The sequence below is a fragment of the Marmota monax genome, unplaced genomic scaffold (genome assembly GCF_021218885.2).
Source record: "Marmota monax isolate L192 unplaced genomic scaffold, Marmota_monax_Labrador192_F-V1.1 WCK01_AAM20220418_F8-fsc00001, whole genome shotgun sequence".
Taxonomy (NCBI): domain Eukaryota; kingdom Metazoa; phylum Chordata; class Mammalia; order Rodentia; family Sciuridae; genus Marmota; species Marmota monax.
Genome location: NW_026693777.1, coordinates 51713782 through 51736323, shown reverse-complemented (window position 1 = coordinate 51736323; position 22542 = coordinate 51713782). Strand labels below are relative to the sequence as shown.

At 35.1% G+C, this 22542-nt stretch overlaps 1 protein-coding gene and 2 pseudogenes across 3 annotated transcripts in view; 2 read left to right on the top strand and 1 right to left on the bottom strand.

The window, feature by feature from the left end:
* Trpm7 (transient receptor potential cation channel subfamily M member 7) overlaps positions 1-22542 on the top strand; it is a 103759-nt gene that overhangs the window by 77283 nt on the left and 3934 nt on the right. For 2 of the 3 annotated variants that reach the window (XM_046460780.2, XM_058584794.1), the window contains 8 exons: positions 9268-9338; positions 10948-10982; positions 13288-13313; positions 15213-15263; positions 15341-15406; positions 16010-16293; positions 16415-16497; positions 16665-16870. In XM_046460780.2, the coding sequence (XP_046316736.1) occupies positions 9268-9338; positions 10948-10982; positions 13288-13313; positions 15213-15263; positions 15341-15406; positions 16010-16293; positions 16415-16497; positions 16665-16870 (822 nt within the window). The remainder of the gene's footprint in view (positions 1-9267; positions 9339-10947; positions 10983-13287; positions 13314-15212; positions 15264-15340; positions 15407-16009; positions 16294-16414; positions 16498-16664; positions 16871-22542) is intronic. The other variant, XM_046460781.2, reaches the window with a different exon arrangement.
* LOC124104435 (large ribosomal subunit protein bL17m-like) lies at positions 1555-6742 on the bottom strand (annotated as a pseudogene).
* Positions 16879-22538, top strand: LOC131424831 (Y-box-binding protein 1-like; annotated as a pseudogene).

Below are 22542 nucleotides of genomic sequence, written 5' to 3'. Positions count from 1 at the left end.
TGAGCTCAAGCAGTCCTCCTAAAGCCTACCAACTAGCTGGGACTACTGGCACATGCCACTGTGTCCAACACAGCTGTTATTTTTTGAGTCAAAATTGTGTGTGTGTGTGTGTGTGTGTGTGTGTGTATCTCTAAAATTGACAAGTTAAATGATTATAAAAGTTACCCCTTATCACTTTTTTTTTTGGAGTGGGGGTGGACTAGGGATTGAACTCAGGGACACTCAACCACTGAGCCACATCCCCAGCCCTATTTAGTATTTTATTTAGAGACAGGATCTCACTAAGTTGCTTAGGGCTTCACTTTTGCTGAGGCTGACTTTGAACCCGCGATCCTCCTGTCTCAGCCAAGCCACTGGGATTACAAGCATGCACCACCATGCCTAGCTCATTCTTTTTTGATATACTAAATTTACCAGTATATATCGTGGCCAAATTGGGTTTATTCCAGGAATGCAAGTTGATTTAACATTCAGAAGTATGATTACTATGATGCATGATCGTAGATAAAAGGAGGAAAGTCATAAGCTCATATCAAGAGCTTCAAAAAAGCCATTTGATAAAATTCATTGTCTAGTCATGGTAACATAAAAATAGAAGGAACTTTCTTAATGTCAGTAAAGGTTATGTGCAAAATTTATCCCATTCATCATATTTCTTAATGAAATACTAAAAGCCCATAATGGAAAACAAGACAAAGATTCTGGCTGCTACTTTTTATATTTTATATTCTAGTGAGAGCAATAAAGCAAGTAAAACAAATGATAGAAAAGTAAAGAGGGGAAAAGTAAGTGTGTCCATAGTATTTTAAGTGGATATTATTTCTAAAGTTTGCATCCTTATAATGCTTTATCCTCACATTTCAGTTTTAGGCCACATCTATTGATGTTCTAAAGAAGACAAGGACTGAACTTTGTTTTCCTATTATCTGTTCCCCAAAAACATACAAATATGCTTTTACCCTTTCCAACCAGTATATCATAATTTTGGTTAGTCAACAACCTGGATTCTCTGGTATTTTACTAAATTTCTTCAAATTATTCAGAGTATAATATATTCTGACATTATCACTATATTGAAAAGTTTTGCCTTGAGTCTTCTAATATACCTGAGACATTTGAGAGTAAACATTTTTGTGTCTGGCTTATTTTGCGTATTAACTTGATATCTTGTAGTAGCATACTTCCATTCTTCTTTTTGGCTTAGTAAATATTCCATTGTATGTATATATACCATATATTCTTTATCCATTCATTTATTAATGGCCCCCATATCTTGGCTATTATAATTATCCATAAATTTATTATCCCAGATGACAGCTTATTATTTTCTAGAAATCCTAGGGGAAGACAGAAAGACCAATTTACCTATATTCATGTAAGGAATTTTATCTACTATGTAAAGAGAGGGCTATGTGGCTCCCCAGAAGAAGGTTCTGGGCCCCATTAAGACTGTCCATTTTACAATTCTAGTTCCAGTTCTTCTCATACATTAAAAGAATTCCAAAGGCCTGTGATCACAGGCACTGAAGAGAGTCACAGACCTTCCTGCTCCAGTTAGATCCTTGGTAGTTGAGCTGTTTGGAAGCTGCTGAGGCTTGCTTCCTGGTTCTGGTAGAGGTCCTGCTACAGATCCTAAAGCAACTGGTTTAGGTCTATAAGGTTGCTGTCTCTGTGAGGTAGAGGCAGGGGTGAGAGGCAGTTCCCTTTATATTCGATCACTGCCATCTTGACCTGATCCTGTTTGGGATCTGCAGCATTCTTGTGTATCCCCCATTCTGATCTTGGAATTGAGGCGTCAGTACTTGAAACTGCTTTGGGATCAAGTCCTTTTCTGTGAGCCAGAAGTCAGCCATGCTCATAGCTCATTTGTTGGTGTATCTCAGCTTCCCCTAGTCAATGAACTCCTCAGCATAGCCCCTCATCTTGTCCACACGCACCCACGACACCTGGATTCATTCATTTGTGTGTCACTAGTCCTGTGAGCAGGTTTCACAAAAGGTGGATGTGGGACTCTGGCCAAGGCCCAGGCAGCAAAATACACGGCCATTGGAGATAGTGGCAACACAGCCAGCCACATTTTCCCCCTTCTCCCCAGATACCTCTTTTATATGCTGTCATTATTTCCTTGAGACAGACACCCAGGAATGATATAGCTGGATCAAATGGTAGTTCAATTTTTTGAGGAGCCACCATATTGTTTTCCATAATGACTGTACTAATTTACATTCCCACCCATCATGCATAAGGGTTCCTTTTTCCCCACATCCTTGCCAACATTTTTTTTGTTTTTATATTAATCATAACAAGTGAGACGGAATCTCAATGTGGTTTTGATTTACATTTTCCTTGTGGTTAAAGATAGCATTGTTTCATATACTGACCATTTATTTGTATTTCTTTTGAGAAGTGTCTACTCAGATAATTAGCTTGTTGACTGGATCACTTTTGTTTTGTTTTTAATTTTTTTTTAGACATTGATTATTATGTCTTTACTTTATTCATTTATTTTTATGTGGTGCTGAGAATCGAACCCAGTGCCCCACACATATTAGGCAAATGCTCTACCACTGATCCAAAATCCCAGCCCACTTTTGTTTTGTTTTGCATTCTTTATGTATGTTTTACATTAATCCTCTATCAGATGAATAACTGGCAAAGATTTTCTCCCATTCTGTAGATTATTTCATCACTCTGGTGATTTTTTTTCCTTTGCTGTACAGAAGCTTGTTAATATGATGTAATACCATTTGTCAGTTCTTATTTTGTTCCCTTAGCCATTAGAGTCCTATACAGCAAATTGTTGCCTATGCCAATATCTTGAAGTGTTTTTGATTTTTTGAGAGTTTCAGAGTTTCAGATCTTACTTTAAGATATTAGTTCCATTTTGAGTTGTTTTTTGTACAGGATGAGAGATAAGAGTCTAGTTTTGGTCTTTTGTGTATGGATATCCAGTTTTCCTAACACCATTTGTTGAAGAGGCTATCTCATTCTCCAGTGTATGTTTGCATCTTTTTCAAGTATCAGTTGGCTATTATTGTATGAGTTTATTTCTAGGTTCTTGTTACTGTTTAGATATGAGGTGGCCCCTAAAAGCTCATGTGTGAGACAATGCAAGAAAATTTATAGATGAAGTAATTGGGTTATGAGAGCCTTAAGTTAATCAATGTATTAAGATGTTGATAGGGGTTAACTGGGTGGTTACTTGGGTGGGTAGGGTGTGGCTAGAGTAGGTGGATGTAATTATGGATCTGTTGAGGAATTTTGTATCCTCTTGGTTCAATTTTGGTAGGTTTTATGTGTACATAAATTTACCCATTCCTCTAGATTTTCTGTCTTCTTGATGTATTATTTTTGAAACAATCCCTAATGATCCTATGAATTTCATTAATATCTGTTTTAATACCCCTTTTCTGGGACGGGGAGTATAGCTTGGGGGATATAACTCAGTGGTAGAATGCTTCCCTAGCATGCATGAGTCCTTAGGTTCTGTCGCTAGAATGGCATAAAAAATGTGTGTGTGAGACATACACACACACACACACACATACATACATACATACACATACTTTCTCCCACTCTCCCTCTCTCTCTCTCTCCCTCTCTCCCTCCCCCCCCCTCCCTATTTGTGTCTTCTTCCATTGATTAGTTTAACTAAGAATTTGTCAATTTTGTTGCTCTTTTTGAAGAACCATCTCTTTGTTTCATTTACCCATTGTATTGTTGTTTTAGTTTGTTTATTTATTTATGTCCTGGTCTTTATTATTTCTTTCTATTGATTTTGGGTTTAGTTTGTTCCTGCTTTTCTAAGACCTTGAGATATATCATTAGGTTAGGTTATTTATTTGATATATCCACCCTCTATCTCTCTCTCTCTCTCTCTCTCTCTCTCTCTCTCTCTTAATGTAGTTAAATGAACTCCTTTTCATTCTGCTTTTGCTATGTACTACATATTCTAGGGTTGTATTGTTTTGATTTGTTCTGTTTCCTTAGACTACTAGGTTGAGCCCAGAGTCTTACACATGCCAGGCAAGCACTGAACTATGTCCCTATCCTTTTTAATTTTGAGACAAGGTCTCAGTAAGTTGACCAGTTTGGCCTCAAACTTGCCATCCTCCTGCCTGGGCCTCCCATCACCCCAGCTATGCTTCAAAGGGTTTTTAAATTTTCTTGTCTTCAGTGACCCACCGTTTGTTCAGAAATGTTGTTAAATTTCCTTGTGTTTCTATAATATCTCTTGGTTTTTTTTTTTCTTTAAGTCTCATTCCATTATGATGAATAAGCTGCAAGAAATTTATTAATTTTTTCAAATTTGTTAGGCCTTGCTTTATGGCCTAATATATGATCTGTTTTAGCTGTTGGATAAAGTATTTTGGAGGTGTCAGTTAAGAATTTGATCGTTAGTGGAATTTAACTTTTTTTTTGTTTGGATATCTGTTGGTGAGAGCAAGGTATTGAAGTCATCCACTGTTGTTGTATTATTGTGCTGGACTTTGTCTATCCCTCCTATGTCTCCCTTTATGTCCAGTGGTGTTTGTTTTATAAAAATCAATGCTCTGGCGTTCAGTGCACACATTTATAATTATTATTTCTTTTTAATGAATTGTTCCCTTTATCAGTGCATAGTGACCTTCTTTGATTCTTCTGATTTTTGCTTAAAGTATGTTTTGTCAGATGTGAGTATTGCTCATCTTACTTCTTTTAGAATTCCATTTACTTAAAAATCATTTTTGTCCTTTCACTTTCTGTTTGTGTATGTCTTTGCCAGTAAGGTGAGTGTCTTGCAGGCAAATTGTTGGGCCTTGGTTTTTAATCCAATCAGCCAGTCTACATCTTTTAATTATTGAATTTAAGACCACTTGCATTCGTGGTTATTATTGAAAGGCACGAACTTGTTCTTGTTGTTTTATTTTTTTTTCCTGGTTGTTTTGAATATTTTGTTTGTATCTTCCTCCTTTTTTCATCTTAGTTGTTTGAGGGTTTTCTATATTTGTAATGTTTTATTCTTTCCTAATTCTCATTTGTTTATCTACACTGCTACTAAGATTTATTCTTTCTCTGCTGTCATGATCATGTTTATCTTTCTTCCTCTTGTGAGTGTAGGTATATTCTGTAATGCTGATTTAATAGTCATGAATTCCCTTAGTTTATGCTTATTATTGAAGATCTTTATTTTCATCCAATTCTGAAGGATAACTTTTCTGGTTATAACAAATCTAAGTTGGCAGTTATTTTCTTTTATGACTTAAAATACCTCATTCCATGCTCTCCTAGCCTTTAGAATTTTTGCAGAGAAATCTGTTATTCTAATGGGTTTGCCTTGAAATGTAACTTGGTACTCCTCTTTTATAGTTTTTAATATTCTTTCTTTGATCTGTACTTTTGACAGTTTATAACATTGTGCAAAAGTTCTTTCTGGTTGTATCTATCTGGAGTTCTAAATGCCTCCTGAACCTGAATGTCCATGTGTTTTCCAAGATTTTGGGAAATTTTCCATTGTTATTTCACAAGATTTTTTTTTTTAACATTCATTTTTCAGTTGTAGGTGAACACAGTACCTTTTATTTTTATGTGATGCTGAGGATTGAACCCAGTGCCTCATGCATGCTAGGCGAGCGCTCTTCCTCTGAGCCACAACCCTCACAAAATGGGTTTTCCAGGCCTTCAGCCTTTATAGTTCTTCTCCCTTGTCTATTCTAGTTATACATGTTTGGTCTTTTAGTAGTGTCCCAGAGACCTTGTATGTTCCCTTCATTCCCTCTTTTTTCTCTTTATTACTGTCTGAATGTGATAATTCTTCAACCTGTCTTCAGGTTCTGGTATTCTTTCTTCATTTGATCTGGTCTGCTGGTGATACTTTCAACTGAGTTAATTTGACTTAATTTGTGCTTTCAATTTATTTGTTTGTTTCTTTTTCAAATTGTCTATTGTATTGACTTGCACATTCATATCTTGCATTGCCTTCCTTAGTTCATTCAGCTGTTTATTCATGTCCTCTCAGAATTCATTGAGCTCTTTTCCCCCAATACTGGAGATTGCGCCAACAGTGCTGTTCCACTGGACTACATTCTCAGCCCTTTTTATTTATTTATTTTTTAATTCAAAGCAGGGTCTTGCTAAGTTGCCAGTGTTGGCCTTGAAATCACAATCTTCCTGCCTCACCCTTCCAAGTTACTGGGATTATAGGCATGTGCCACCATGCCCAGCAAGCTTTTTAAAAATCATTCTTTTTGAGTTCTTTGTCCACTTTGCTGTTGTTAGAATTAGTTTCTAGAGTATAACTTTACGAGGGGTCATGTTACCTTACTTTTTCATACTTTTCTTTTGTTTCTGTGTTGAGATTTTTCCTTTCCGCTGGAATGGATGTCTCTTCCACTTTTATACGAGGGCCTTCTTATTAGTAGCCTTCTCTGGACAATGTGCTCTGGGATACCAGTTGGTTTTACAGTTTTGCGTCTAATTCCAGTTTGACTTAATAGGTTAGTTTCCCTGTAGCTTTCTTGGCTATGATTTGTGGGTTTTGACACATATGTACTGTTACAGAGCCTCAGATAACCTGCTTTCTCTTATAGGTCTCTCAAGCCTGTGATCCCTCTAGTAGTTCAGGCAGGTGCGACGGAGACCCCAGAATGATTGGGGTGGGCCCCCTGGTTACTCCTTCGGTCTTGTCAGCAATGTGTGGTCTGGTAGGGTATGGGGATGAGTTATGCTGAAGGCTCCCTGTAGATTCATTGTCCACAACCATTGTGTTATTCCTCTCTGCTCTTGATATGGGGGTGAATGATCAGGAGTGGGACTTCAAGCTCCCTGCCATACCTACTTGGAGCTGGATTAATCGCTGGTGTCTTCTCCCCCTGCCTTTTTTTTTTTAAATAAGTTGAAGGATCCACCAAGGTTCAAGCAGGACTATGTTATGGCAGGAGTAAGGTGCAGTTTCTCTGAGCGGAGCTGGAAGTGTGGCTCAACTGCAGAGCACCCACCCAACATGCTAAAAGTACCACATTTAATCCCTAGCACTTCATGGAAAAAAGAAAGTAACAGTGACAACAGCAACAAAATAGAGAAATAAAGTAAAAACCAAATTAAAAACAACCATAGCACCAACAGCAAGAAACAAAAGGGGCAAAAATACTATCAAATAAACTAAAATTAATTAAGTACAGTTAATTTAAAAAAGAAAAAAGAAGAAAAACTAAAAGTTTAAAGCGAAAAGAGGAAAGCAGGGTAAATATAGATAAGTGGAAAAAATAAAAGACAAAAATTAAATTTTTAAAGAGAAGAGAGGGCTGGGGTTGTAGCTCAGTGATGGAACTACCACACGTGAGGCACTAGTGTTCGATTCTAAGTACCACATAAGAAATAAGTGGGTGAAATGAAGGTGTTGTGTCCATCTACAACTTAAAAAGAAAAAAAAGAGAGAAGCTAGGTATGCTGTGCATGCTTGTAGTCTCAGCAACTTGGTGGGGATAATGCAGGAGGATCACAAGTTCAAGGCCAACCTGGACAGCTTAGAACCTGTCCAAAATAAAAAGGACTGGAGATATAGCCCAGTAGTAAAGCACCCCTGGGTTGAATCTTCAGTTCCAGACACAGAGAAAGAGAAAATATATATACACAAAGGAAAAATAGTGGTTAAAACATTAATAACTTCCTCCCTGTTGGTATGCACAGATTGTGCAGGTAAGAGCGGATTACCTGCAGCCTATGCAAGAACTTCAGTCTGAGAATTTTTGTCTCCTCCTTTCCTTTTTGGTGCCAGGCTTTCAGTGTGAATGGTTTCTGACAGGAGCCAGTTGGAATATCTCTCAGCTACCCTACATACTAAAATAAACTAAGGTGAAACTCAGACCTCCCCAGGAAAGATTTACTCTGGAATTACTTGTGTTGCACACTCCAAGAATGGGGCAGATGCCAAGGTTATAGAATGTCAATGGAGCATGGAGTGAAATTCGTCTGGCATAGGTTCCCTCTGGTGCCTTTTGCATTGTGCACTCCAAGGGCAGTGCTGACAGGTTCTGTATTATGTCAGATGACTCTGGCGCTTTTTGTGCTGCACTCTTTTGAATGGGGAGAGTCTATGGAGATCTTGCTCTCTGTGCTGGGGGAGTAGACAGTGGACTCAGTGTAGTCCACTGCCCTTAACTCTGGTGTTCCTGAGACTTGGCTCTCTAGCTCCCAAACAAAATCAAGTTCCCCAGATTCCTACAGCTGGCTTCCCAAAGTGCTAGTTTTAAAGGGGAAACATCTTGTTCTCCTGTGTTTCCTCTGTCCTTTAAGCATAGCAGTCCAATTTTTCACTGCATAGAATTCTCAAAACAGTTTATATCAGAGGCTCTGTCCCTGGACCAAACTGACACTTAGGGCATCTCCCCACTGAGCTACTGTAGTAATATTGACATGGGACCTAAAGACGGAAAAATGCAAGAGGCTTTGACTAAGCAGTATGCTCAGATAAGACCTTCTCAAGATGACTACCTATTACAGCACCAGGAGGATATGCTATGAAGTGTAGAGAACTTCCAGAGCCAGTTTGCCTTGCAGATCCCAAGGGCATTGACTGTATTTCTACCAGGTGACTATTCCTGAGTATGGTGCTCACTGGGCCTCTGCCTCATTCACCCATCCTCCCACTTCCCATCCTGGGTGCTTTGTTTTACCCTGTTCAATCATCTGAAGTCTCTGGGTTGTTCCAAGTCTCTGTCCACTATTGAACTTCACCATTCTCCCACCGTCACCTTTATTTGCATCTGCTCTTCAGTTATTTCATTCTGTCTCATGGGAAAATGGGCACGTTCTAGGTGCCTTCACTTGGCGGGGGGGGGCAGTGGAACAGTCTTTGTTATAACAAGAAATTGGAAACAGACCAAATATCTACTAGTAGGAGTTTCTTGACTTCTCTAGGAACAAGAGGGAAACAACTTTTACTCATACTTTTTTTTGTAACACATAAATTTGTACACTTTTTTTGTTTGTTTGTTTGGTGTATGTGTGGTGCTGGAGATTGAACCCAGGGCCTTGTGCATGGAAGGCAAGGACTCTACCAATTGAGCTATATCCCCAGCCCTGCAACACATAAATTTGAATACTCAAAATAAATTGAATAATTTGGGGGTTTGTTGAGCCTCGTGCAACTCTTGTGTTCCATAGTGTTGGTAATAAATTATTTTATGAAGATTATATATAGTATACCTAGAAACACTTTTCATTTGATTAATCAATATTTTTTTAAATTTTAGTTGAGTTTTTTTATCTTTTCTAAATTTTTTTCAGCAGAAAGCAGTGGTAGAAGACCATCTACAGAAGATACTCAGGATGTAGATTCCAAAGCAGCTTTACTACCGGTTTGTAGATTTCTATGAAACAAATACATGTAAATGAATACATATTTATTAAAGAAAAGTTAATTGGTGGTGCTGTTCTATATGAAAATTTCAAAAAAAATTTACCTTTGAAAACTTTAATCAATGTTTAGTGGCAGTTATAGAGAAAATTTCTTTTGTAGTATATAGTCAGGAAAAATTTTTGCAGAAGAAAGAAGGGCTGGACCTTTTTGTTTGAGTTAAAAAAAATAATTTCATGAGCTTATTCCTAGCCATTTGATTTTGCAAATTCCCTTTAAAAGTAAGACATCTGACATTCAAAACAAATAGCTTAGGAGAAATAAAAATTTCTTTTATAGTCAGATATGAAGAAAGCAGTGTTAATATAAAATATTAACTTGATAGATTGTGTTGCTAAAAATCATGTTATTAAACAAATTTACATCAATGGAAAGGAGTTGGCCGATGGATTTTCACAGTAACCGATCTTCCTTTTTGGAGAAATACATCCTGAACCTAAACTGCATGCTATTGCAACAAAGTCCCCTTGAAGATGACCTCACAATGCCAAATTAGAAATTTATATTAACAGTATCAGACACCTAATAACAATAGTAGTGTTTTGGGTTGTAGATAATAAAATAACTACATCTAAAGTGGTTAAAAGGCATAAAGGAACATATTTCAAGACATGAGGAAAGGAAAAAAGATACTGTGCTAAAAGACTGCCAAATTTGAAAAGAATCTAGAAATTAAGAATTAAAATGGGTGTGGTGGCACACCCTATAATCCCAGCAGCTTCTGTGGCTTGGGCAAGAAAATCACAAGTTCAAAGCCAGCCTCAGCAACTTAGCAAGGCCCTGTCTCAAAATAAAACATAAAAAGGTCTGGAGATTTGGCTTAGTAGTTAATAAGCACCACTGACACAAATAATAAATAAATACTCAATAGGGGTTAGATAATCTCTTATCCAAAGAGATTACTAAACTGCATCAGAATACATCAGAAAACAAAATGGATAGGTGGAAAATACGTTGAATGTGAAGATACATGGGAAGTGTATCTATTTGACTCAGAGTAGACAAAATTTGAAGAACTATAAATGACTTAGAATATGTAAAAATTCAAATTCAGGATCCAAACTAGAGAAATAAAAATATTTATACCTAGAAACATCACCAAATCTGCTGGATAAAAACCATTATATATACAAAGAAGGCTAAGATAAAATGCCTATATATCATTAGCAATTGTTTTTGAATTTCATTGTTTGCATGATTTTAATTTTTCTGTTTGTACTTTGATATTCTTTTGGCAAGGGGCACATTATTTTTAGAATCATAGAAACAAATGTATATTTTGTTACAGTAAGATTGTCATCAAACAATTTGTAGAACTAGAAAAACTATGCTGTGAGAAATAAGACTCCTGAAATTCTTTATTCCACCTTATGGTAGTTATATACATTTATTGTCTTATAAGTTCATTTATATGACACAAGGACTTCATATTGAATTTTTAACCCCTCATTCTTGAAACATACTATAAGAAACAAAAGTGTTAAGCACTTATGTTTCATCTAGAGATTTTTGGTTTTTGAGTTTTTGTTTGTGTTTGTTTTTAACTACAGGATTGGTTACAAGATAGGCCATCAAACAGAGAAATGTAAGTAATCCTTTTTTCAGCTCTTTGCATTATCTCTTTAATGCTCCTTTATTTATAGGTGATTATTATTCTAGCATCTCATTTCTTTATATAGATGAGATTGGGAAACATAGTTATACTTTATAATTACATTCTACTAAATCTTCCTAATAGTGAAACAATTTTGGTTTGATTTTTTTTTTTTTAATACTGAGGATTGGACCCAGGGCCTCCTCACACATGCTATGCAAGTGCCCTACCATCCATGATTACTTAGTCTTGTTTCCAACTTGTTCTTGAATAAATTTGTTGAAGTTCTGTACTTAAGTTTTATATATGATTAACTTCTCTGTCCGTCATTCTAATCAAACTTTGCAGTTTCTTTTGGAAAATACTTTGATGATTAGAGCAGTAATACACAGTGTACATTAGAGAGTCTGTATATAGGAAGATTCGCTAAAAAACTGATAGGTAATCCAGAATCAAAAGGTGGGAACAAAAGGAAACCTGACAGATAACTGTCCTTGGAAAGTGAAATTTTTTACTACAGATAAAACTTAAGGATAAAAAAGAATCAAAGATAACTTCTGTGTGCCAAACTAGGAAGTAGTATTTTAGGTTTTCTAAGCAAATTTTTAAAGTCTTGTTTTGACACTAATTTGATCCTGGAAGCATGGAGGGTTAACTCTCTGATACAGACCACTTGAGAAGGAAAGCCAATTTGAAGAAATTATACATTCCAGTAAGAATCTGAAATGGTTGTGAATATATAGAGAAGAAAATAAACCATGTGCTACATAGGTAAGCAGCTCTTCAAAATGTTTGAGTAGCCTAGCCCTGAGTGGCATTTAGAAGACCTACCTTCATTCAGACCTCTTCAGGGACTGTTATCTTTTATAATCAAAGATACAGGATATAAATACAGAATAGGTGACTGGAAGTTGATCTGAATTCTGGTGTCTTAATAAGGAAATGCTGTCTAACACAGTTGACCCAGAGAAGTATCCAAAATGTTGGAGTTCGACTTTTGTAGTGCTGAGAAAAAGAGTGGTTATTAGCAGCAGGCAAAGGGATAATGCTTGTGTCAAAATAATTCCTGTAAGCGAATAGTTATATGCTATTAAGGTAAAAATCAACCTTTAAGGTTGGATGGAATATGAAAACTGGAAAGAGAGGCTGCCATAAGCCCTTTACTCCCAAGATCCTTTTGGATCTTTTCCTTTCAGTCCTGAGCAAGGCTGCATAGCTGTATATATGGGTAGAGCAAAGCCTGGAACCCATTTTTCTGTTCTCATTCCACTCTTCTTTCAACTATATGTGGGTCTCTTATTTTGCATTGGAATCCTTGAAATTAAAAGAACTTCCACATGGGAATGGGGTTGTGGCTCTGTGGCAAAATGCCTGCCTCACACATGTGAGGTACTGGGTTCCATCCTCAGCACCACATAAAAATAAATAAAGGTATGGTGTCCATCTATAATTTAAAAAATATTTTTTTAAAAAAAGAACTTCCACTTGTTGCAAATAGACATTGTTATTAAAAATATTTTGAAGATTGTACAAAAAATTGACATTTGAAATTGAATTCTGCAGAATGACATCTATTACTGGTCTCTTGAGTTCCTTTCCCATCAGTACTATTGGAGTATTTTTAGAATCCTGGAAAGTCATTTCAAGACATTGTTATCACAGTGTAATGAATCTCCTACAAATACAGAAGTCATGAAATATTTTACTTAGTTAATATCTTACTTTCAGTTTGACACTAAACTAGGAATGATGTTTATATAGGAATAAACTGAAGATACAATTTATCAATAAACTGACTCACAATAAGGAAGGGGTAGGAAGAATAGTAGTACTTTGGATTAGACAACGGGGAATGAAGGGAAGGGAGGGGGAATGAGAACAGGAAAGATAGAATGAATTGGACATTACTATTCTATGTGAATATATGATTACACAACAATGTAATTCTACATCATGTACAACCAGAAGAATGAGAAAAGTTATACTCCATATATGTACAAAATATGTCAGAATACATTCTACTATCATGTATAACTAATAACAAGTAAAAAATATATTTTAAAAAACAAATAATCAATAAAATAGTAGATGCATATGGATATATACATATCTATGTATGAATTAATAGTTGACTAAGGGAAAATGGCAAATATTCAAATGAATGTGAATCCAAACGTCAGAATACTCGTGATAGTCCTGTAAAATAGAAAAATTGAATAGTAGCCAGAACTAAAATGTGACACAGCTTTATATTATGCTTTTTATTGTTTTTTTTTTTTTTTTTTTTTTTTTTTAGGCCATCTGAGGAAGGAACATTAAATGGTGAGTCTATGTGGTAAATTTAATATGAAAAATTGAAAATCATATATGACCTATTAAAGTCATTTGTGACCCTTTTACCCTAAGCAAGAGATTTTAGATATCCAAGTTCAAAAAAGCCAAGGTAGCTAGAAAATTTTTCCCAGGAGTTTCTCATTAATACAGATGTTTTGCAAACAAACCAATGAACAATGATCTGTTTTCTGTCACTACCACCCTTTTATCCCTATTGCTCAGACTGTTTCTTCTCTACTGTTCATTGTTCTAGTAAATTCTTTAAGTCAGATATGTGAAACTTGAGGAAGTTATAATTTACTGCTTTGACTTTGCACTTCTAATCGTGTGCTATTGCATTTACCTCTTTAGTATTTCTAGAATCCATCCTCTACTGTATATCCTACTGTGTCTTCAGTTTAGACTATCATTTTTAGTATAAATATACATTAAGAATAATTCAATAAACCCTCAGGGAATTCTCATAAAAAGAGTATACCCATGTAATCAACACCCAAAAAAACAGAATATTGTCAATATCCCAGCTCTTTTCTGGCTTCTTTTTACACCCCTGTATTAACACAGTGAAGTCGTGTGTGTGTGTGTGTGCGTGCGTGCGTGCACGCTGTGTGTGTGTGTATATATATATATATATATATATATATATATGGAATCATACAATATGTAATATTTATGTATGTCTGACTTCTAGTTATTTTTATGAAATTTATCAATGTAGGGGTGTATTGTGGTAATTTGTACATTCTTGGTACTTCATGTATTTCCTTATGTGAGTATATTAAATTTATCCATTCTAATATTTGATGAGCATTTTAGTAGTTCCCAGTATATGGCTCTTCTGATTTCTGTCATTATGAGCATTTTTGTTCATATTGTTTGGTAAACATAAGTACTCCTTTCTGTTGGTTACATGCCTAGGGGTGGAATTGCTGGGTTGTAGGGTATGTACTATGTTCATATTCAGTGGTTACTGCCAAATAGGTTTTCAAGATGGTTATACCATTTTCCGCTCCCTGCTTTTAGTTTTACTTCTAGCCTGTGTTCTACCACCAAAATGTTTTTTCTAAAAGATCTCATTTTGTCATTCTTCTGCTCCATATTTTTCTCGCTGTCAGTCAATAAAATCTATTTGCTTTCTAGTGTGGCATATTAGGCTCTTAACAAGTTGATATTCCTTGCTTCTGTAGCTTCACCTCCTTCAGGTATGCTTATACTCTTGCTCATTAATTTGTAATCTTGGCTGCATATTCAAATCACTTGTAGAGAATCAATCATGATGATACATACTTACAGAATTAGAAATAATTTGGACTAAGGTCTCTGTATCCACTGAGGAATTTAAAACACTTATGGTCATTGTGATGAATATAAATTAGTTCAGTTCATATTAAATCATTTCCCAGTGTAGTGTTCAGTTTAATACGTTCATACCTTTGCATCTTCTTGTTCCATTTAAAAGTGAAAACTTCAGAAAATTTAGAGATGAGAGTGTCTCTCTGGAGAAATGTATTTCACATTCCTGAAGTTCATCTTCTCATGACGGACTTGCTAAAATGGTTACATGGTTACATACCTCAAACCCCAAAAGTCATAAATAAAAACTCTTTTTTGAGTGGGAGGAATTGGAAGAGTACGGTTTGTGGCAAGAGAATGTGAAGCATCACGCACTTCTTCCCTTTCAGGTGTCTGGTGTATAGTAACCATCTAATCTGGCATAATGGGGAAATAAGGCACATAATGGTCGTATTTCTTTACTTATTTTTTTCTATTTTTATGAGGAGAGGTTACATAAAGGATATATAGGGTATTATATGAAAATGTCTGAACAAAAAATAATGTTGCACTAGTACTTTTAAAAATAGTCTCATTTGTGTATTTGCATTTTAGGTCTTGCATCTCCATTTAAGCCTGTCATGGATACAAATTATTATTATTCAGGTCAGTAATATAAAAGACAAAATTTAGTAATATTGTGAACTTTTAGAGATTTCATTATTTCTCTTATTTTTATGCAGCTGTGGAAAGAAATAACTTGATGAGATTATCCCAGAGCATTCCATTCACACCTGTGCCTCCAAGAGGTAAATCTCAAAAATAAGGAGATGAAAGGGAAAGTAAATTTTTCACTGATTTTTTAGTTATAGCATAGAACATGGGTGGGGACAAAAAGAAAAAGGATCACTAAGAAATGTCAATTTCATATAAATTCTTAATTAGTCTACTACATAAGAGAGGTATACTTAAGTAGAAAAAAAATTAGAAGTTTTTAATTTCTCTATTACTGGCATACCCACAAAGAAAGGTGTACTGTAATTCAGGAAAGTTCTGCCTAATGACAAAAGCATAGATAAATTTATATCACAGGATCTGTGGAACAGATAGCTCTAACTTCCTCCTAAAATTTAACTCCGAGATGTTTAGAATTTCAGTTGCTTTCTCTAAGTTTATCTTTAAAATGTTCATTATTTCAAAAATGTTTTGTCTTTATACATGAATTCAGAGATATTAAGGAAGAATATTGATTTCCTGTCATTCATCATACTAAACTTCTAAAAACTATACTTCTTTCATTTTATCTTCTATTTATTCCTTACTTACCCAAAGATACCTGCAAATTTTTATTCTACTTTGTCATTTTTAAGGACTCATAATTTGATTTTAAACTCTGTCCATTCACGTTGCAGGTGAGCCTGTCACGGTGTACCGATTGGAAGAGAGTTCACCCAGCATATTAAATAACAGCATGTCTTCTTGGTCACAACTAGGCCTCTGTGCCAAAATAGAGTTTTTAAGTAAAGAGGAGATGGGAGGAGGTTTACGAAGAGCTGTTAAAGTTCAGTGTACCTGGTCAGAACATGATATCCTCAAATCAGGGCATCTTTATATTATTAAATCTTTTCTTCCTGAGGTGGTTAACACATGGTCAAGTATTTATAAAGAGGATACAGTTCTGCATCTCTGTCTCAGAGTAAGTATCAGTGAATATATAACTGTGTAATGTAAGAACTTTGTTTTTTCACTTCTAGAGTGAATAAGCAAAATCCATTTTTAGTTTAAATATTAATCAAGGGATTTCCCTTCTTCTATAGGAAATTCAACAACAGAGAGCAGCACAGAAACTCACATTTGCCTTCAATCAAATGAAACCCAAATCCATACCATATTCTCCAAGGTAAACCTTTACATTTTTCTATGATATTTTTCTGTAATATTTTAGAATTATGTGGCTAGCAGTTTCTTGACCTTCATTATTAATGTTAAATAATTTATTCATGATCCAGATCAATTAGAATTTTCTTAACCAAACTGGTGGTAATATCTGTAACTGTTTTTCGTAAGGTTCCTTGAAGTTTTCCTGCTGTATTGCCATTCAGCAGGACAGTGGTTTGCTGTGGAAGAATGTATGACTGGAGAATTTAGAAAATACAACAATAATAATGGCGATGAGATTATTCCAACTAATACGTTAGAAGAGATCATGCTAGCCTTTAGCCATTGGACTTATGAATATACCAGAGGGGAATTGCTGGTACTTGATTTACAAGGTAAGTTTATTAAAATATTGCTATGGTGAAATTGTGTAATAAGTTCTTACCTATTTATGTGTTATTGAATCTGCTAATTTAAAATCTTAGATTGATAGAAGCTATAAAATAAGTCAATCAGCAGTAGAATATGGCCATCAGGGCTTTGAATAATGAAATTTGGCTATCTTAATTGTTGTAAAGGTAAAACATTTTGATAAGCATATGCAGCCTTTAGTATTTCATCAGCTGAATTTCTCAGTTTCCCAAGTGGTCTCTCCACATGGCTAAGTAGCTTGGGCTTTCTCACATAGCATGGTAGTTTCAGGTATTTGGACTTTTTACACGGCAATTGTTTTCTGTTAGGGAGAAAGTAGAAATACTTAGGGCTAGGCCCACATTCCTTGCTTCACATGTTTCCTGGTCAAGGCAAGTCTTTTGTTGTTGTTGTCATTGTTGTTTTTATTACTGGGGATTGAACCCAGAAGTATTTTACCATTGAGCTACATCTCCAGCCCTTTTTATTTCTTATTTTGAGGCAGGGTCTCACTAAGTTGCTTAGGTACTTGCTAAGTTGCTAAAGCTGGTTTTGAGCTTGGAGATTCTCCTGCCTCCGCCTCCTAAGTCACTGAGATTACAGGCAAGCACCACCAAGTCCAGCACTCAAGGCAGGTTATAAGGGCAGCTAGGATTCAGGAGAAGGAAAATATATTCCAGCATTTGGTGGGTGGTAGTACAGTATATAAACAGGGTATGAAAAATTCCTCGCTGGGGTTGTAGATCAGTGGTAGAGCACTTGCCTTGCACGTATGAGGCCCTGGGTTCGATCCTCAGCACCACATAAAAATAAATAAATAAAAATAAAGATATTGTGTCCATCTACAACTAAAAAAATTTTTGAAAAAATTCTTTACAACCATTTTAGAAGATAACTCTGATGTACATGTGAAAGAAGAAAAAGAAATTGTAGCTGTGAGAAAACAGCTTTGCTTGAAGTCATGTCTCTTCAGCTTTACAACAGTGTCAAAGGAAAGTTAAATAGGCAATTAGCATCCCTCTGCTTGGATAATATTTTCATATATAATTTTTCTTCATAAAGAACAGCCTTAATTTCAAATGTAAACTCAGATCATATTTTTAAGTCACATAAGAATAATTGTCTAGAATGTTTATCATTCAGTAACTCTTTTCATTATACAGATACCAATGTAAAAATTTATTTAAGGGGCTGGGGTTATGCCTCACAGATGTGAGGCACTGGGTTCGATCCTCAGCACCACAAAAAAAAATAAATAAAATAAAGGCATTGTGTCCATCCTCAACTAAAGATATTTTTTTTAAGTAAGTAAATAAATAAAAGCATTGTGTCCATCTACAACTAAAAATATTTTTTTAAATTTATTTAAAAGCAAACAGTTTATTGATTCAGCTCAGTGAAAATTTGTGTAAATATAACTTTTTCAGTAGTTCATCATTTTATGTACATTACTAACTTGGTGTGTAGTATATAGTAAAAACTTGTATATAGTAAAAACTTGCTCTTTTATTAGTTAGGTCAGCTATATTCTTATAATATTCTAATAAGATTCTTCAGTATGTATCTCTTAATTTTCTTCAAGTTGCAAGTAAATGAGACCAAACAAAATTTCCTGCTTTATTTTTATTTAATTAAAAGGGTGGTAATTATTTTCAGTGAGCAAAGTACAGTTGAATTGACCCTTAAACAACATGAATTTTAACTACACAGATCTACTTAAATATGGATTTCTTTTTTGCAGGTTTGTGATAATTTTTAAAAATTCACAGATGAACCATATAGTGTAGAGTTACCAAAAAAAATAAGAAAATGTTAAGTATGTCATGAATGTATAAAATATCTGTAGGAAATAGTCTATTTTATCATTTAACTACCATAAAATATATTCAAATTTATGATAAAGAGCTAGAATTTATCAGTATTTATGCATACAGGGTGCACATGGTGCCATTGCAGTCAAGAGAAATGTAAACAAATGTAAAGAAGTTGTCAGCCTGGGGATATAGCTCAGTGGTAGTGTTTATCTACCTAGCTTCACAAGGCCATAGGTTCTATCCCCAGTACCAAAAAAATAAAAAATTTTTTAAAAGGTAAGAAGGTAAGAAATTTTTAATAAATGTAAAGACATGATATTAACTCATAACTGCATAAAATTACAACACATATTGTATTACTATAAAAATTTTATAGTCACTTTCTCTTGCTAGTTCAGATGTTCCAAGCATCCATTTAAAATGCTGTGTGACCTAGTGTGACAACATATACCTATAATCCCAGCTACTCAGGAAGCTGATTCAGGAGGATTGCAAGTTCAAGTCCAGCCTGGGCAACTTAATAGACTATGTCTCAAAACAAGAAAATAAATAAAAGGGCTGGGAGTATAGCTTAGTGATAGAGCACTTGCCTACTGTGCTTGAGGCTCTTGGTTCAAGCCCCAGCACCACCACCCAATAGATAGATAGATAGATAGATAGATAGATAGATAGATAGATAGATAGATAGAGTACTGCAGTTCATCTTAGAAATTGTAATCTCTTGACATTCTCCTATATTCTTCACTGTATAATACATAATATATGTTAATCAGCTATGTTATCAGTAAGCCTTCCAGTCAACAGCAGGTTATTAATTAAAGTATTGGGAGAGTCAGAAGTTATACACAGAAGCTGAATGCATTGGCATGAGCCTGTAATCTCAGCAATTCAGGAGGCTAAGGCAGGAGGATTGCAAATTTGAGGCCAGCTTCAGCAATTTAGCAAGGGTGTAAATAACTTAATGAAATTGTGTCTCAAAATAAAAAGGACTAGGGATGTAGCTCAGTTATAAAATGCCCCAGGGTTCAATCATCAATACCCCAAAAAAGAAAAAATATATATATATATATACACACAGAGTTTGATTGGTAGTGAGTGGCAGGCCTTGGCCCTTGCCTCTAACTTCATCACTGCCAACACTAAGCCTGGCATCATGGATAACAGATGGAGCCATGTTGCAGGCAGCCTCACATCAGTGGTACCCACCAGCCGAGACAAAAGCAGACAAGAATCTCATCACAGGAAAAATTTTGGGAGCAGTTAAATAAAGGTTCAGTGTAAGAAATGGATACAGTTTTATTAACAGGAATAACATCAAGGAAGATACATTTATATACCAGACTACCATAAAGAATAACCTAAGGAAGTACCTTTACAGTGTAAGAGTGAAGGCTATGGAGTTTAATGTTATTAAAGGAGAAAAGGATAAAGAAGCAATAGACGTGATGGTTCTTGGTGGAGTTCCAGTTCAAGGCTGGAAAATATATACAGTAGACCGTAACCATTCAGTCATAGTCTTTGTGCATTTACCAGCAGATTTACCAAAATAGTGGGAAAAGAATGAGGGATATGAGAGCATTTCTGAAGGCCAGTTCCAACAATGCTGGTCCTTCTGCAGGTGAAGATTCCCACCTTATTACATGCAGAGACCCTATGCGTCGACCACAGTATTCCAATTCTCCTGTACAGGGAGAAGTGGTGGAGGGTGCTGACAACCAGGGTACAAGGTAGACCCATGAGACAGAATGTGTATCAGGGTTATAGACCTCGATTCAGCAGGGATTTCTCTCCAAAGACATACTAGAAAGGACGGCAATAAAGAGGATAAGGAAAATCAAGGAGATGAGACCCAAGGTTAGTAGCCATCTCAGCATCAGTACTGCTTCCATTTTGGTTACCCACACAGACACCCAAAAAATCTTAAATCACAAGATGGCAAAGAGACAGCTCACCCATCAGATGAGATTTTGCTCCCTTCAAGACTGAGCAGGACAGGGTTTATTAAATGTCTGCTTACCATCTCAACCATCACCTCAACACAAAGAAATGAATATGAAATTCCAGCAATAAGATAAACAAAAAGATTGGAGCTGAGTACCATAAGTGCTTGCCTTTTGCCCAGATAACTAAAACTATCTGCATTATCTATGCAGTGTGGGGCTTTTCTTATTTTTACCAAAAGATTTCTCTTTTTGGTAATAAGAAATATGTTTGTTTTTGTTTGATCTAGTTTTTCTCAATACACTTTTAAAGGTTTTTAAAACTTGCTCATATCTGGTCAAGATTTTTAGGGACCTCATTTTTAACTTATAATGAAAGTTTGCAACAATTTTTTTTTTTTTAAGTTAACAAACAGCAAGCACTTGTTAATAAAGAAAGACCTGGAAAAACTTTTGAAAATATTATGTGCATATATTTGACTGCACAGGAAATCAGTACCCCTACCCTTACATCATTCAAAGGTGATCTATAATTGTGATTTTCTTTATATAATTAATGTGTTCATAAAGCCTTTTTTTTTTTTTTTTTTTTTTTTTGACACAATACCTTTATTTTTATGTGGTGCAGAGGATTGAACCCAGTGCTTCACATACGCCAGGCAAGTGCTCTGCCACTGAGCCCCAGCCCCATAAAGCCATTTTTGAAGGAATATTTTAGATGATTCCTATATAATTTAACATTAAAAATATAAACAAAGTGTTCCCATCCTTAATGTTTCTTTACTTCCATAAAGACACACACAAATGAAAATACCCCCTCCTTAATTTTTTATCATTTTGTTGTGTTGTGATGGTTTTCCCAAAACTGCGATCAGGAGATGTATATTTTTTTCACTTGTTTTTGCCACCTAACAATATACCATGGACATATTTTAGGTTGTTATTTATTAAATCTAAGTTATTTCTTTTAATAGTTTTGTGATAGTCTGTATAGCATTTACATCCTTTATTGACACTATAAACAGTGCTGCTGCAAACATACACATGTATTGCTTGCTACTTTTATTTCCATAAAGTAGGTTCCTAAATGGGCTTAGTAAAAAGGAAAAGCAGTTTTTGAAAGTACCTCCATAGAAAGCTGAATTTATATTCAGCATTGTATTCAAATGCCCATTTCTTTACAGACTCTCCAGTGTTGAATATTCCTTATCTTTGCCAATCTGTTGGGTGGAAAAGAGTATTGCATTTTAATTCTGATGTTTTTTTTTCTTTTGTGGATAAACCATTTAATTAGGTTTCATTCTAATAGGTTAAATTTGCTGATTATTCAAAATGTCAGTAGGTGGTATTTATATATGAATATATGAGAGACTAGAAAGATTTAACCATGCTTTTAATAACTCTGGAGGGGGCTGGAGCTGAAGATGTTCATAATCTTACTTTTTATGTTCTGAATATCTTTATAATTTTATTATATATTAACATGTGATTTTTTTTTCTTAAATCAAAAATGTTTCTTTTAAAAGTCCTATGGATTTATGCTTCTTTATGTACCAAATTGTCCTTTGCTAATAACTAAGGTGGATCAAGGGCAGACTGTATAGACCTTTCACATAAGGCCCTGTTGAATCAGAAACTGGGTACCAATAGGAGCTTACATGCCTACTTTCTCACTTTGACATTTAACTCTCATTCACATCACAGGATCTATGTTCCTGGTGGGATGCCGAGGTTATAAATCAAGTTATGAAATATTAAGAGAGAAGAACTTATACTCCTTTGAATAATTTTAACATTGTAATGATGGATGATGTGGTAAAATAACCTCTAGACTTTTATTATGCAAACGTCAATGTTAATATCAATTATGTAATAAAAATTTTTGTCTTTTTTACATATACA